General features: G+C 38.0%; 1 protein-coding gene across 1 annotated transcript; it reads right to left on the bottom strand.

Annotated features, from left to right (window-relative positions):
• Positions 1-13,121: 13,121 nt before the first annotated feature.
• On the bottom strand, positions 13,122-17,120 carry LOC125230655. The gene is made up of 2 exons (XM_048135887.1): positions 17,021-17,120; positions 13,122-14,636 (listed from the first exon to the last, which is right to left on the bottom strand). Exon 2 carries the CDS (start codon positions 14,623-14,625, stop codon positions 13,186-13,188), a length of 1,440 nt encoding a protein of 479 aa, XP_047991844.1. The 5' UTR covers positions 14,626-14,636; positions 17,021-17,120; the 3' UTR covers positions 13,122-13,185.
• Positions 17,121-18,492: the final 1,372 nt, after the last annotated feature.

Here is an 18,492-nt window from a genome sequence, read left to right as displayed (position 1 = left end):
TAATGAACAGGTTGCAGTTCTATTAACGCGAATTGAGATTTCATTACCGAGGGTATGAATGACAGTGTTTTTCTGCCATCGGTAAATAGAAACCCATCTCAAAATTCGGAGCTTAATACCGACGGTTGAATATACAAATTATGACAAATACATATACCTATACTATCCTCCTTTATGAATACCCACAGAAGACTCAGTTTCACCTAAGAAATCTGTACTTACGGTACACTAAATGTCATATTTTGATACAAGACTAATATGTCGCTCGGTAATAGATACTTCTATAGGAACCCATTACCGACCCAAACAAATATTGCATGGATCGGTAATAGATTCTTATATATTCTATTACCGAGGGTTATCTGATCGTACCATCGGTAATAGGCATAAATTGGAGTATTATAAAATCTAATTCCGACCCATAAAAACAAAGTCATACAGATGTATTTTCATTACAAATCAAAATAAAATATTGCAACCTTATATTTAAACCAAGCTTACATAACTGGTAAGTAAGCATCAGACTTTATGTCAATGTTTAAAAAATTGACAAATTAACGGTTTTCATAGAAACTACGAAATCAGTCATGAAGTTTTTGCTAAAAATTAAGGTTTTGTTGAATAATTTTCATACCGCGTAAATAGTTCTTTGATAGCGTGAATAGATCAAGATTGAAACAACTGTAAGACATTATATAACTGATCACATATACTTAAAATAAAGCAAAAAGAACTAATATCACTACTTTAACTATTACCGTGGTATACCACAGTAATAGAATCTACTCACGAAATGGCGCCTTTCACCGCTGTCTTTTAATTTCCACTTTAAACACATTTCCAGGCTAAACAATACGTAAAAAGTACTCAGAAGTCATGTAGAAAACTATAAACAATAATTTGAAATGCATAACTTTCACCTGTTTGCCATAATTATTACGTAAACTACTAAATGAGATTGGAGTTCACTTAGGTTTAGCGTCACACGTCAGTATGACACAACCTCTTCTCGCGGCCCCGTGGCAAAAACTGTCAAATAGCGAGCGTCTTCTTTCATTCACACTCTCTATCGCCTATATGTGCGTTAGTCAACTAAACAGGCTTCCTTTGTGTGAGTAACTTTTTTTAAGAAATTGGTCGGTTTGCCTATAAAATGCGTATTTGCAAATGCGGCGGTAATGGACGTCGATTTCGATACCCGCGTTGATAGCCGCCGTTACCTTAGGTAAATCGGTCCAGTAGTTTCGGAGAAATCGGCTGTGACAGACGGACAGATGATCCTATAAGGGTTCCGTTTTTCCTTTTTGAGGTACGGAACCCTAATAAAATATAAAACACACAGTACAGAAACATGTAGCTCAGCGGGTCAGTCAGGGCCGCAGAGAGAAGACCCGAGTTCTAGAGACAAAAAATCAAACTACAAAGTAGTCAAGACAACTAAACTTAGGCACCTGTTACGTTGTGCGTGTGTGCGAATGCCTATTGCATTGTTAACAGTTTAGATTATAACTAGCTAACCCAGCATTTCTGGAAAAGATTTGGTCTGTGTTAGTTATTTCCTGTGATAAAATAACAATGATAATGTTATAATTATTTTTCAGTACAGATGGAGTTTTTTTACGCACTAGTGCGAGAAGTGGTTCATTATATGTCAAGTCGAAACTTCAGAGGGTCATATGTACTGAAAAATGTCGTTCGATACACGTGCGAAGAGGAAATTCGTAACTCGTGTCGATTTAAAACACTCCCTTCGGTCGTGTTTTAATCTATCGCCACTCGTTTCGAACTTCCTCTTTTACGCACTTGTATCGAAATGTACTATTACCAATCTCTATTAGGATTTTAAATACCCACGTCTACTTCGCGTAGCAATTGTCATTTATTTTGTTTTGAAAGAGGCCAAAGTTTTATAAATTGAACCACTCGCTATGCTCGTTGGTTGATTGATGAATAGAATGTACAAATGGCGGACTTAATGCCTAAAACAATGGCTTCCCAAATGCAACAGGTAATATGTATGGAATAGAGTAACGTGTAGGTACTTAGTGTACCTACCCTACCATCCAACCACAGGGTTTTAATTATGACTAAAGTCTATTCTATTACCAATTAGTTTTGCTACTCGGAGAACCTAGCTTTACGAGAGATGAGAAGAGAGAAAGATTTTCACTTCACCAAGTTATACTCAAAAATTCAGCTTATTTATTTACATGCCAATTTTGCCAATATTACACTACATTTGTAACGGCAATTTAAATATTTTAAATATATAACGCTAATTCGATACACAGTGTATAAACAGATTAATAAATAGCTACTACACATATATTACTTCTAGTGCTCTGTGTATGTTAATCGCTTGATTTCATTTTCTTACTTGCATATAAACCATAAGGTACAGCGGGGCAATTTCGACGGGGGGGTCAAATGCAACTGTTTATCTAATGTTTTACAATGTTTCATTATTAATTAGAGTGTCCACTGGTTATATATGGCACGCGTGTTCAGTGGATACATGTGGAACTCAATATTTTACATACATACATACATACATACAATCACGCCTGTATCCCATAAAGGGGTAGGCAGAACACATGAAACTACTAAAGCTTCAGTGCCACCCTTGGCAAATAAGGGTTGAAAGAAAACGAAACTGTGGCATTGCAGTGACAGGTTGCCAGCCTCTCGCCTACGCCACAATTTAACCCATATCCCATAGTCGCCTTCTACGACACCCACGGGAAGAAAGGGGGTGGTGAAATTCTTAACCCGTCACCACACAGGCAATAATATAATATTTCAATATTTTAATAGTGTAATAATGGAAAAAATGGATCAGTTACAATTGCCCCCCAGTCGGGGTTTGTCCCTCTGTACCTTAGGTATAAATTACCTTAAGTTCCATGCTTAAATGCTTCATTAGTAAAGTATTGACATACATAACTAATCTGTACTGTAAGTAAATATACTGGCAACATTAATAGTTATTTTCCCCCCACTAGCTCGGAAACACGTGTTTTGTCCTTTAATACCAGCGGGTAAAAACGCATTTTATCCACTAGTGGGTAAAGTAATTTGACCTTGAATAAAGTCAAATTAACTGCTTTAAAATTGATAAAAGTAAGTGAATCTAGTAATAAAGATGATTTAACACCTGTGGAGCTACTGGAAGCAGTGATAAACGCATTTTTTGCGTTGTAGTTTCCTCGCTATAGTGAGGGGAAAAGTTTTGTGTTACACACGGGTGCAAATGTATTTTACTTCTCGTGTGTTAAAAAACTCGCAAGTTCAGGATTCTATTCTCGAACCACTCGCTTCGCTCGTGGTTCAACTATAGAATCCTTTCACTTACTCCTATTGTTATACAAGGGGGCAAAGTTGTATTTTAACGCCGAGTGTGGAATTGAAAAACGAGCAAGTGAAAGGATTCTATAGTTGAACCACGAGCGAAGCGAGTGGTTCGAGAATAGAATCCTGAACTTGCGAGTCTTTTAACACACGAGAAGTAAAATACATTTGCACCCGAGTGTAACACAAAACTTTTCCCCTCACTATAGCGAGGAAACTACAACGCAAAAAATGCGTTTATCACTGCTTCCAGTAGTTCCACAGATGGTAAATCATCTTTATTACTAGATTCACCTGCTTTTATCAATTTTAAAGCAGTTAATTTGACTTTATTCAAGGTCAAATTACTTTACCCACTAGTGGATAAAATGCGTTTTTACCCGCTGGTATTAAAGGACAAAACACGTGTTTCCGAGGTAGTGAGGGGAAAAAGTCCTTGAACAGAAAAGTGCCACTTTGTTCCCACTTCCCACCTAACAGGAAAGAAAATAAAGAATAGGTTATGTAATAGTATTTTATGCAACTGGTGGTTAAAAGAGGTCAAAAAAGGTGAGTGGCGTGGGTAACAATTTGAGGCGAAATATAAATAACTAATAAATTTTTTATAAATGTTTTCAGGGTATAGACTAGATAGACTTGTCCTGACATATTTTATGTAGGGTTTTACAGTTCTATGCACGACCTTGTAACTCACGAATAACAGTACGGGAGTAGAAAAAAATAAAGATTAACCTAACTGTCCATTTTAAGAGGAATTAATAAATTGTGCAATTAGAAACTCCATTTTCGACTAGGCGACTTGAAAAAAAAAATATAAAAAAGATTAACCAGTCAGACTGTCCTTTTCGAGAGGAATTAATAGATTTCACACAAATAGGTGGTTGGGGCGGCGCGGAATGCACCGCGTTATTAAATTCCGTCGCGGGGACACCTCGCAATTCAATAAGGGAGTCATCAACGCGGGCCGCAAGATGGCGCTAGGGCCGTTGTTTAATGGGGTAGATTATGAGACGGCGTGTAAGTGCAAAAACATATATAACTCCGTATAGACAGATAAAGTCTAAGAAAAAATCGTATCTCAGTACCATACAAAAAAATCGGCCAAGAGCGTGTCGGGCCACGCTCAGTGTAGGGTTCCGTAGTTTTCCGTATTTTTCTCAAAAACTACTGAACCTATCAAGTTCAGAACAATTTTCCTAGAAAGTCTTTATAAAGTTCTACTTTCGTGATTTTTTTCATATTTTTTTAAACATATGGTTCGAAAGTTAGAGGGGGGGGGGGGCGCACTTTTTTTCCTTTAGGAGCGATTATTTCCAAAAATATTAATATTATCAAAAAACGATCGTAGTAAACCCTTATTCATTTTTAAATACCTATCCAACAATATATCATACGTTGGGGTTGGAATGAAAAAAAATAGCAGCCCCCACTTTACATGTAGGGGGGTACCCTAATAAAACATTTTTTTCCATTTTTTATTTTTGCACTTTGTTGGCGTGATTGATATACATATTGGTACCAAATTTCAGCTTTCTAGTGCTAACGGTTACTGAGATTATCCGCGGACGAACGGACGGACGGACGGACGGACGGACGGACAGACAGACAGACATGGCGAAACTATAAGGGTTCCTAGTTGACTACGGAACCCTAAAAAGGTACGATGACCTAGATAGCATTACACCTTTGGGGTACGCTCAGCTAGATGGCGCTAATATTAATATTTGACATTTTAAAACATATCAAGCTAAGAATATGGCCTATGGGCCAAATTGTGAAAACTGAGGTTCAGAAGTTTTAAACCTGTGTCAAGAGATGGCAGTCTATGCACTGTGATTACACATTTTACTTCGACAGTAACTCTCTAATTATCCTCGTCCTGCCCAATGTCATTTATAAAGGACATATTAAAATTTTTGGAAATTGTGAATTAAAAGCCTGGATAGGCAAAAAATATCTTATCTTTTAAAATGTTTTACCTAAATCGTGATACAAGGGAAAATCTACCTAAATTTCATTGGATCTAACTGTATATGGTGGGCCGGACGAGGCTATAATACTCGATCCTCTTTAATTGGTAAGTGAAAGGCCTGAGTTGACGCTCGGAGCGGAGCGTCCAGCGAACCGTGCAGCGAGGCGGGCGTGCGTGTGTCCACCCTTATGCAAAGTCGACTCGACACTTTTATGAGCTTCTATTGTTTGGCATGCCCTCCGTAAGCTCCGGCCCGCTGTACGCTCAAAATTAGCGTGCACTAACCTTACACTAAGGCGTATTTTATGTTCCAGAGGTATTCTAATTAGGGTTCCGTAGTCAACTAGGAACCCTTATACTTTCGCCATGTCTGTCTGTCCGTCCGTCCGCGGATAATCTCAATAACCGTTAGCACTAGAAAGCTAAAATTTGGTACCAATATGTATATCAATCACGCCAACAAAGTGCAAAAATAAAAAATGGAAAATAGTTATTTTCCCCTCACTAGCTCGGAAACACGTGTTTTGTCCTTTAATACCAGCGGGTAAAAACGCATTTTATCCACTAGTGGGTAAAGTAATTTGACCTTGAATAAAGTCAAATTAACTGCTTTAAAATTGATAAAAGTAGGTGAATCTAGTAATAAAGATGATTTGCCACCTATGGAACTACTGGAAGCAGTGATAAACGCATTTTTCTCTCACTCGCTTCGCTCGTGGTTCAACTATAGAATCCTGAACTTGCGAGTTTTTTAACACACGAGAAGTAAAATACATTTGCACCCGATCGAGTGTAACACAAAACTTTTCCCCTCACTATAGCGAGGAAACTACAACGCAAAAATGCCTTTTCACCACACCAACTGGTAAGGGTAATTCTCAAAATAGTGGCATCGTATCCTGCCATCACGTTTTTGAATAGAAAGTATGCGAAATATATAATTTTCACATATAATTAAAATTTTCATAAGTAGGCATTAACGTGACACATCGAGGCCAACACATATTTTTTCTATAAATATAATACTTAAAAAAAAGCTGTATGTCAATGTGAAGTGTCAACGTTGGCTCTGTACTAATAATAAATTTAATAAGCTTTACTGATCTAAATGTGCTTTAAATATTAGAAGAGACCTGTACATGTGACTTAAACTGTGAGATAAATGTGGAAATAAGAAAAACGGTACAAACTGGGAAAATCTACTGCGAAAATTTTGTGATTTTTAAGTGACAGCGCATTGTTTTGACGTGGTGAAGTATATCAGATATATGCAATCAGGAACAGTTAAACCCGTAAGGTGGATGTACCACTGCTCGACAGGTTAAGGGAAAATATTTATGTGTTTCGTGATATTACGATAATTTACCCATCTATACAAAACATATCCATCTTTTTTGGGAGATGTGACCTTTAACTTTGTTAAATGCAATTAGTTTCATACAGTGATAATATAAAAAAATCTTAAAATTAAATAAAACGTAAGTCAATACGCTTGTCCGAATAACTGACAGGTGCTTTTGCTGGCAGTCCTAATAGATGACATCTAAGTATGATTCAGGAAAAACAGTAAAAAACAAGTGTTTTGGGTTAAAATTTACTACAAAATTAAATAATTTAATAAAAAAAAACGTATTCTGTTGATAACATTTACTTTTTACGTGTTACATATATGTAATAAAATAGAATAAGTCGGCTCCGCATTTTGAGCAAAATAAATTATGTAATGAACTAAAATAGGGATTCCCCCAAAATAAAAATTGTATTCCACAGGTTCTGCAATACTTTGCCGGCTCCACTTCTTCGTCGTTTAAATCCACCTCTGTATCTGGAAGCATCACGAAGAACAGATCCAGGAAAATGTTTTGTGAAAAATGACATGTCAAGCACTACCCAAAGAAATTATACAGATTTCACTACATTTAACGAGAAAACATATCAATAAAACCGTAAAAGATATACAAAAAACTGTCTATGTGCATGTAATTTGTTTTTTTCAGTAAAGTTAATGTGACTTACAGAAAAATATGCTGATAATATGAAACTGTAAACGATTCGTTTTGGCTACTTTAATCGTGATATCATGAAAAAACGGCTCGACAAACATTGGGACTTGGAAAATAACGTAACAGTCCCAATAAATGCCAGCCGTGTCGAGTTTTAGACTTGCGACGGTTTTCAGTCCTAATAAATGACACGCTTGTTTATCACAGTAACAATGAACGAAATCGACATTTAATTACTTAAATATCTTCCCGCACATTCTAGCACCAACACAGTTATAGAATATGTTCACAACTTACCGTGAAAGTATTTTAAATAAGTCAGCAAATACGAGCAAAGCTTAACCAAATCGCTAACAAAATTGAGAGATTGATTGCTCATGACAATGTCATCACATATATTATTCATTAATTGAAAAAAGTTTCTATATTTTATAATATGGCGTATGAAATGTGAAGGCTACAAACATTTCTCATCTAATAAATCTAATTGCGATGAATGTAACGGTAATCTTATCTTATTAATCGCTATTTAAACCATGGGTGACGAGTACTAGTACCGCGTCGAGCACTAGTACATCCTTACTACATCGATGGCGAGATGCACAGAATGTTCACAGATGGCAGCAAACACGACGGGCATGTGGGAGCAGCTGTGGTGATTGAATATCCAGACGGAAAAAACCATACAAAGCACTTCAAACTACACAACAGCTGTACCGTCTTCCAAGCAGAGTGCTACGCCCTAGAACAGGCATGCTATGAATGCTATAAGCAAGAAATGCCAAGAGTCACCATCTTCTCAGACTCCAAGGCGGCATTAATGGAAATAGCAAACAGAAGCAGCACGAATCGAATAGTAAATAACATTCACAAAACACTCTACAGTATCAAGAAATCCGGAAAGACTCTAGTTAAATTATGTTGGATTAAGGCGCATGTCGGTCTACACGGCAACGAGCGAGCCGACGCGGCAGCCAAACATGCGGCAACTCTACAAACACCTCCCAACTACGAATCCTTCCCTTTATCATTCCACAAAATAAACTACAGAAAACATGTCAAAACAATGTACAACAAATGGTACGAAGACAGCACTACTGGATTCCACTTAAAACATCATTTGCCCAACATCGACTCGATCACAAAATTACGTGGCTCAATGGCAATAAGTTTTCAGCTGACACAAGTTTTAACGGGGCATGGATATCACAAAGCCTATTTACATAGATTTAAAATAACAGACGACAATTTATGCCCATGCAACAACGTGAGTTGTCAGACTATTGACCACCTCTTAAAAGAATGCCCAAAATTTACCAATAGCCGTATCCACCATGAAAGCACCTGTGATTTTTTGAACGTCAACCCATATGAAATAACAAGCATCATTACAAAAGAATCATCAACAGAATCATTCACAAAACACATAAACAAATTTATAAACAATCTAAAAAAGTTCAACAACACCTAAAGAATGATTTACCACAGCTTTAAGGTGAATGGTCGCCCGTATTCCTAGCGAGGGCCTTTCATCTTCAAAACAACAGTTAATTAAAAAAAAAAAAAAAAAAAAATATATAATACTTTTGTAAAAAAAAATAAAGAAGACCGTTTTCTACTGTACCCTGCCTTGTCACAACGCGACACTGCTCAAGTTTTCGCTCTATAGATTATTAAATTGCAGTTTTATGATAATAAAATATCGTTTTTTGTAGAGAATAGACTACTATATTCTTAAATATACGTTGCACGGGATGTTTCGATTACTTTTGAACACTAATTTTCACCTTCAAAGTTTGTCCAGCGATATTTTCTCCATATCCTGTGCGTCCGCGGTATTGCACCTCACTCACACACAGAAAGTCTTATTGAGGCCCTAATATACGTAAAACACGTAGCCAGTATGGTTCTAGCCGCCGGTGTAAAGGTTTGTGTGTGAGGTGCTGCGGTCTTGTGGTTAGAAGTTTTCAAAGTGTGACGTCCGGAGTTTGTAACAGGTATGTCCACTTTATTCTGGCATGATTATTTTAAAATATTAATACGGCAGTTTTTTAACCAATAACATTTTAATGTTGTATTGAAGTATAACTATGTATATTAAAATTATGACAGTTGTATTATCAACAGTTTCGGAGATAATATCTAGTTAATCGGATTTTCACTACACCCTGTGTAACTTTATCCTGCCATCACTCTGCAGGGTAAAGTGACTGTTGACAGGATAAAGAAACACAAGTAAAAAAAAGCTATTTGACATGGTTTTTACTAACTTGCAATGTATGTATGTATGTATGTTTGTATGTATGTTGAGGTCAAATCTTGCAACCCAATTTGAAGCAGAAATATTCAACAGACTGAGCTGAAATTTTGTATACACGCTGCGGATGACGTTCGCATATAAGCGCAGATATGGGGCATTGGGTCCTTCGATATTGGGCAATAGTCTGCTCAGCGCCGAAGCAGTCCCGACGAGGCTAGGAACCATTTTGATAAAATGTTCCTCGGAGTACCAATTTTGGTTTGAATTTAAGGCCAAGTACTTAATTTGGGGCGTAAGAGGGACCGCCTCACCGCCAATTAAATAGGCAAGGCAACATCCCTATCGCTCTTGCATATAGGCATTACAGAACCAGATTGCATTTCGATCGGCGTATAGCGTCAACGATTATCATTTTGGCAAGGTCGGCAGCAATCACTTTCTTCGGGCAGAAGCCAACCTTTCCTTCGAAAACCACGTCATCGGTCGTGGCAAGTAACACCGCAAGCCCAAACAAATTAATGCGCCTAACTGTGAGCTCAGTTGCCACTGTGGCTCTCCTTATTATCCTGGTACTTTCTTCCCCTCACGGCTACTATATTGTGTCATTGGCATAACAAATGGTGATCATGTGGAGAAGTTGGACTACTCTGATAGCCAAGTCAAAGCCAATGCTCCAAAGCAGGCGCCCAGTACCGACCCCTGTGGAAAACTGTGGGTAGGTTATGATTATTATTATGAATATGCATGTGGGTAAGAAGAAGAATAAAGAAGTCAGTCTTGATTTGAGCACGTAGTCTCATTGACCTGTCCCTATACGTTTATATGGCGCAGCCGGTAGGAACACCACACTCCATTCGTCTTTCTAGGCATCTTCCTCCTGATTCATTGAGCAGTACTCTATCTGCAAGGTAATGCCCTATGGTGAATGATGATCTTCAAATAGAAAGGCGCATCGTGGAAGCAATGCGCCTATTTTATTACCACATAAGGAAGAAAGCCGAAGTAATTGGCAATGTCAAGAGATACTGCGATAGCTCCCTGCCTTTTCTCTGCTACCAGACCGCTGTATTTATGCAGCGCATCAATTGCGTCTATCGCTCCTCCCAGAACCCGATCTCTGATGTTTGGGCACGTGTCTTTCAAAATGCGTGCACAGCAGTAGATGAGACTTACGATGATGCGCTCAACATCGTGCCAGTTTCATCTAGGAGGGCAATGGGACGGTATCCTAAGGGACAGTCAGCTGGACTACCCGTTTTTCGAAAGGCACAGTCTGCCCACCTTCCAACGAGAATTTATACCTCGGAGGCAGTCGTCAATGTGGCCACGTAATCTACTTCCAAGATGTTTAAAGAGCCAAGGCACACCGTCCGGCCCCAGAGTGGCCCTCATTTTAAATACTGACCTCATTATCTCGACATCTTTTACCAAGGAGACATCAAGGAGACGATCCAATTCTTCCACTGGGGCAGCCATTGCAGACATTACATGCACAAGTACAACTCACATTGTGAATCATGATATGTGCTTTGTTGTTTTACAAGACTGTGATTGTAGGTACTTATTTATTTATTCTTTATTGCACATAAAAAAGTACAAAATGGTGTACATAATGCCTTAAGGCATTCTCTACCAGTCAAACACTGCAGGCATCGTGACTGAAAATAATAATCAGATATCACTGTACTTCAACTGTTTTGAATAAAAAATAATGGATATTGTTTAAAAAAATACTTTTTTTTGCTTTTGTTTCTACTTAAAGAAAAAAAAATGAATCCTAACGAAATCATAATAGTCGATATACGTTGAATTATTAGTGGTACACTTGTTTTTTTATTCAAACTCTCTTTATCCTGCCACGTTTTCCCTGGTACCCTGTCTATTCACTTTCTCCTGTATGTCTAAAATTTCAACTCGCTATAAGTTCTACGTTTTTACGACTATTTCGTTCCCTCCTGCAAATTCCGTATCATTGATGCACTCAAAAACATATTTAAATCCAAAAAGGTACAAAAAACCATTTTCATTTTTTTTCATTCACTTTACCCTGACGGTGCCACTTTTTTGAGAACGAACCAAAGGCTCTCTTTGCTATTCGAAAACAGATAGCAAAATTGCATTTTATCCACAAGAGTGCAAAGTAATGTCATACAAATTATAACTTAATGTCTTGAGCTGGCTGTTAGAATTTACTTATAAATGATGATTTTGAATCCTAAATATTGAATAAATTGATGGATTTGATTTAGTTTGATGTTTTATAGTCAGTATTTTGTTCGTGTTGGTGTGGTGAAAAATTTTGTGTTTCACTCGGGGGCAAAGTTTGTTTAACCTTCGTGCCTTGAAACCCTCGCAACGCTCAAGATTCCACTTTTCTGACTCTCACTCTTCTCGCTACGCTCGCGGTTCAATATTGGAATCTTTCGCTTGCTCGTGTATCAATATTGGCACGTGCGGTTAAACAACAACTTTGCCCCCTTGTAAAACAAATAACTATTATTACTGCTTCCAGTAGTTCCACAGGTGGTAAATCATCTTAATTACTAGATTCACCTACTTTTATCAATTTTAAAGCAATTAATTTGACTTTATTCAAGGTCAAATTACTTTACCCACTAGTGGATAAAATGCGTTTTTACCCGCTGGTATTAAAGGACAAAACACGTGTTTCTGAGCTAGTGAGGGGAAAAAATATTTTATTAGGGTATGCCCCCTACATGTAAAGTGGGGGCTGATATTTTTTTTAATTCCAACATTCCAACCCAAACGTGTAATATACAGGGTGGCCCATTCAAATCGGTCAGTATGGGAAAGTCTGAAACTGTAAGACATACGAAGATTTGTTCTTAGGAACCATGTCACCGATTTTAATAAAAAAAAAACTGCATTCATACAATTAAAAAAAAAGTGTACCCAGCTGGGGAATCGAACCCGGTTGTTTTGAAAAAATAAACTTACATTATTTCTATTCAGATATCGTTTGTGTAGGTCTTAAGCAGTAAATATCTCTAAGAAATAACATAATGTCTAAAATGAATAAAATGCATTTTTTTCACATACTTTAATTTATCATAGTAGGTGTTCAAAGTGACCACCGTTACAATATTCAGCAAGTTCAGGCATGTAAAATTGTCTTTATGGTTGTTTGTACCTCTCTACTTGTTACATACACCGTGTTATGTATCATGTGGCATTGGCATTGCATTAAACCTTTAAGGAAGTTTTGTTATCTACAGTAATATTATTATCTATTATTGCAACTGCTTACTTCTATTAATCAAACACTAACAATCAATTGAAAAGCCCACTTAAAGTAAGTATGTAAATATTGTAGATACAGAGACGTGTTAAACCTCATTTGAAAATGGAACGTGTCGGATAATAATTTATAAAAAACATCTTAGTTACCTCATATTAATCATTTCATTTATAATAGGTATAAATATATACCTACTTATAAAAATACGTATAACATTATCATGTTTCTAAAATAAGAAGTCTTAATCTTAAGTAATGACTTTTTTAAATAGGCAAATAAACATCCCTACAATCGTCCAATTTAACTTTCAGAAACTGTTTTCTGCTATCCCGTGTAAAAACTGTTATTGTACACTGTAGAAACACTCTGTATCTCTTAATTGCAGCTTAATTTGAGCTTCCTTAATCTCTTTATACGTTCTCTTCTTATTTATAAGTTTCTTGAGAGTGTCTGAAACCGGTGTGAAGTATACGAACGACTCTCTATGCCGCGAAATCCCTACCAAAATGTGAGAGACAGAGTCATATAGCGGCTCCTTTAAGTTGCTGGACATCCTCACTAGAATAACATGCTTCCGTTCCTTGCCCTGGAACTCATGAATAGTAGACACATCATACTTAGCTTTCTTCATACGTTTTTTCTCAGATTGCTTGAACACTAGGTATTTCACGTCCTTGGATTCATAATTAGGAACGCTTTTCAGTGTCGTAAAAGTCTTGCATCTTAAACTGCGAAGAACCTTTGATGCAGAAAATGCACCTTTATCGTACTTGTGCGATATGATGGAAATCACGTCTACAGGGCATCTATATGATATATTAAGGTCTATTGATGGCTTGAAGTACATCGATGACTTGTAATAGTGTAGCGTTATTTCGTTAAATCGATTTATGTAGCCAAGCTGGTTGGGGTCGCCCAATAAGTATAAGTTCCGGCAGCGGCTGAAGAGACACACGAGGAACAGTTTCCCGGGGTGCTCCATGAGCGCCTCGTCCACCCACACAGTGGAATATATATCCCGGCTGTTAATCAAGTATGAGTCGATCGTTCTGTAGCTATCCTTGTAGTCGGGTGCACTACCGCCAGATTTTTCGGCCATACGTGATCGGATGTCTTGAGCGCCCTCTGCACATGACGTCAATACCAGACTTCCGGATTTGTGATTCTTAATAATATACGTAGTTTTACCACAGCCGGGAACACCCACAGTTAAGCTTATCTTCGGCATTACGAAAGAACCAAACAAACTTGGAGCCAGTTCCGTTTTATTCAGTAGGTTCGGTTCTTGTATTAAAATTGTGAATTTTCCTAAAAGCAAAAGTCTGTTACCGCTTTGCTCTCTTTTTGCATCCATGAATTCTACAAAATTTTCACCGTTGAAACAATATTTATATTTCGGCTCATCTGTTTCGACCAACCATTTTCTATGTTGTTTATCATATACGGCAAAAGCTTGCCTGTGTTTTTGTAATTTCCGTTTTAGTTTATCACTTATGTGAAGAGTTAGTAGGGAATAGACTTTTGGGTAGACATAGTGTGCGTCTAATATTACATAGCTCCACAAGTCTCTGATTTCAATGATAGCATTAATTGCCTTGTTGTTTTGGACGTTGTTTCCCAGATATCTGGGGTTGAACTTAGGCATACAACATTGGCCGGAATCCTTTGAAGATTTCTCACTTGTATCATTATGTTCTTGTACAATCCTCTGTTCCGATGCAGACGATTCGATTTCATTTAGTATACGCCCAATATCATTGAAGTCAAATCTTCCCGAAATCATTTCGCGTTACACTGAAATAAAAACGAAACGTATCCTATACATTATATTACCTACGCTTTAAAAGCGGCTAAGACTGAGTATAATTATGTATCAAGTAACCATAGGTATCTACAACTACAGTAACTCACAGCCCTCACAGGTACCTCCAAAAAGTTAGGTACATCTTGTTTAGTGGTATTTTAACATTTAAAAGACGTATACTTTATATCTGATGATAATTAATTAATATAGGTAGGTAATTAATAAGACCGCCTCTTGTTTTACCTCTTAAGTTGTTGTGTATACTTAATACTATAATATTGTTTCCTGTATTGAGGTGTGCAATAAAGAGTATTTGTATTGTATTGTATTGGTAATTTAATTAATCAACATGAATGAATTCTCTGCCTGCCTAATACACCCTACACCAAGGATTTTTCTCAATCCCAAATTAAATTATCTTCTTGCTTTTATTATACCTTAGTTTTAAACGAAATATGGTGAAAGTATACAAGGTGCTCGCGAGGAACCCATATAACTTTAACGGCATATTCTTGGTCACATTTTAAGACTAAAATGTCATATAAACTTTTCTAGATTTCGTCTAGTTTCAGAGTTATTGCCAATTAAAAAAAACATTTCCGTATTGTTACTCAGTAGAAAAGGTCTTCTTAACGGCGCTGATGCGTAATTGTGGAGGATAGTCTCACAGTAGTCATTGATAGATGTCAAAATGTGACAAGAAAAACTTCCAAAAAAATTGGTTTTTAGAAAAATAAATTAAGGAACTCATTTTAATTGCCAACTTTATGGATAAAAAATACTTTTTATGTGAAAATACGTCCAAAACAGTAAAAAAAAAAACAAAAAAAATTTTTTTTTCGCGTAAAATTTTAAAATTCATGTAACATTTTTTCTTTCTTTTGGCCTCAGAAACGCGTGGTTCAAGTTATACGGGTTCCTCGCGAGCACCTTGTATATTATTAACTAGGTAGGTACTTACACAAGTATTCAAATTTAAAAAACCTCGGTGTCTAACACTACTCACTCAAGGAATCAAACTGCGCGTGCGCTAAATCATAGTTCCGAACTATATTTAATAAAGAAGTACCTATATTACAATGTAGTGAGCATTAGGTACAAATTATAGAATTGACTTACATATTATTTCGTAAGGATGTGGCATACGGAGTATACGGACATCAAAATTGTGTCAGTAACACCGCTGAGAAAGAATGCGAGTCAAGCATGTAATCTATGCGGCCAATTACTCGCTTGACACGAACTCGTCAATCAATCGCTTTATACCGTACCGTGTACATACGTAGCGCATAAGGGTCCCCCCACATCTAGCGTCTCGCGAACGTCGTCGCCTCTCCAACGCCCGCGCGGCGTCGACGCCGCGCTTCCGCAGCGCCGACGCGACGTTGCGGCGCCTCTCGAACGTCGACGTCGCAGTGACGTCCGCGCAGCGTCGACGCCGCGTTAGCGCCGCGCCTCCTCGACGTCAGTGGCAGTAAATCAAAAGTAGCTTATACGTTTGTTCGTATGCCTTAACCAATTTTTTGAAAAGTTATTTCTATAATGTAGGTGCATCAACTTGTTTACAGAGGGTCTGTGGCCTGTGTTGTATCAACTACGTTTGACATATTGCTTTCTCTTTATCGGAAAAACTGTCATTTCATAGAAATATTGTAAAAACACTAAACAGAGAATGTGTCGAAGAAACGAGAGCAAAAAGCAATATTTACGCGTCTAGCGACCGTCATGATGCACAAATTTAAGGTTTTTGATTAGTAGTTTACGTTTATTTGCCATAATTTGTTAGTTACTAAAAATACCGGGATTCCGATTACAAAATTAAATATCGGTTTCGAAATCTACCCCAAAAATCCCGAGATACTGGGATCCCGGTATTGGAAGCCCTAGCTGGACGTTGGTAGCCGCTGGCATCACGGCGGCGCTACGCGGGCGCGGCGTTGGCGCGGCGTCGACGCCGCGCGGACGTCACTGCGACGTCGACGTTCGAGAGGCGCCGCATCGTCGCGTCGGCGCTGCGGGAGCGCGGCGTCGACGCCGCGAGGGCGTTGGAGAGGCGACGACGTTCGCGAGACGCTAGATGTGGGGGGACCCTAAAACGAGAATTTTTAGTCGAAATTGCATGAGCCTTATCCTTACTTTTAGAATCTGTAGCACTTGTGCTTTCCAAGAAACTTTACGATAAACAACACCTTTATGTTCTCTTTCTGTTGAAACGGGACAAGCCCATGGCGGTGTAAGGTTAAAAAGACGGAAATAAGTAGCTATAATATTTTTCGATGTAGCTTCTGATAAGTTGCTGTGATACAATAATACGACAGCATAGCACAACTCTAGTTAAAATAAATGCAGTAACAGTTGAGTCATACATACATACCATTATTAAACGTGATAGAATTAGTAACAGAGAAATATTGGTTAATCTGGGTTTTTAAAAATAATCATACGGAGCTAGGAACATACTACGCGGACGTCCGTCGTAAAGCTAGGAACATACTACGCGGACGTCCGTCGTAAAACGACCGCAACCGCGACCTATCAGTGTGCACCAAGGACGATTATAAAGGACCAGCAGAGTCCATACTAAATACCGTCAGTGGCGTAGCGAGGGGGGGGCCGGGGGGGCCATGGCCCCGGGCGGCACATGACAGGGGGCGGCAAAATCGGCAATTAAAAATTATAATATACATAGAGACAGAGTTGCACCGTAAGTGTTCCTTTGAACCTTTTTGTTACGGAACCTAATAAATAAAATTGTTAATTATGAGACCAACATTTTTCAAATCGCGATGAGAAACGCGCCAATTCTCTGTTTTGTGCTGGCGCCGAATGCACCGCGCACGCACGGCTGCGAGCGACGCGGGGCGGGGGCGCGAGCGGCTGCACGCTGCCGAGCAGCCGCCGAGCTTCCACGAACTATAGGCGAATGTTCGAAAAACTATGGCGAAAGAGCTTAAGCGGCAGCTATATTACACGATAAAACACCTTATCGTCATACTGTTAAGCCTTACTTTGTAATGAATGGAGTTTTACATTTTTGTACTTACGACAGATGAATACTTGAGTTGAGCAAACAAAATTCGTCATTTTGTTCCGAAGTTTCTATTTTTAACCGACTTCAAAAAAAAAGGAGGAGGTTCTCAATTCGACTGAATGTTTTTTTTTTTTTTATAATTTTTTTGTATGTATGTTCCTTGATATCTCCGAGAATTGTGGACCGATTTTCAAAATTTTTTTTTTGATCGAACGGGTATAACCCCGAGATGGTCCCATTGGCACCAAGTCAAGGTCTGATGATAGGATCCTGGAGAAATCGAGGGAACTCTTCAAATGTTATAGGCAAATGTAATGTTTTTAGTGTATTTTTCAAAGGTAAACCAGTATTTGCGCCTGATGGTAATAATTTTATGTGGCTGAGCTGATGATGGAAGGTCAACTCCTCAATGGTTAGGAGTTAAAGGATAATTCTTTCACTAGTGTACATGTATTCGGACTGATACGTATAATATCAGTAGGAACCACTAAAAATCAACAAATAAATAAACTTTTTAACAAAAAATAAAACCGCCTTCAAAAATAAGCGCGTTACAAAACACGGAGAAACTAAAAAGCAAAAAATAATAAACCTTTTAATTCAGATTTCTTATCGTATTGCAATAATCTAAATATCCAAATTATAAACAAATCAATTATTTTTGGAGTCGGTGCCAGCCTGCGTATGGTTGGGTGGGGCAAACAGGCAATAGCAAGGCGACGAACAGGTCTGGTACCGACTGCAAAAATAATTGATTTTGCTTTTTAGTTTCTCCGTGTTTTGTAACGCGCTTATTTTTGAAGGCGGTTTTATTT

Source organism: Leguminivora glycinivorella, chromosome 10 (assembly GCF_023078275.1).
Source record: "Leguminivora glycinivorella isolate SPB_JAAS2020 chromosome 10, LegGlyc_1.1, whole genome shotgun sequence".
Lineage (NCBI taxonomy): Eukaryota > Metazoa > Arthropoda > Insecta > Lepidoptera > Tortricidae > Leguminivora > Leguminivora glycinivorella.
Note: the sequence above shows the minus strand (reverse complement) of the source record. Positions and strands in the feature narration are given on the sequence as shown.

Bases quoted from the DNA above. Each gene is read 5' to 3' on its own strand.
- LOC125230655 (XM_048135887.1), bottom strand. From the start codon at position 14,625: ATGATTTCGGGAAGATTTGACTTCAATGATATTGGGCGTATACTAAAT.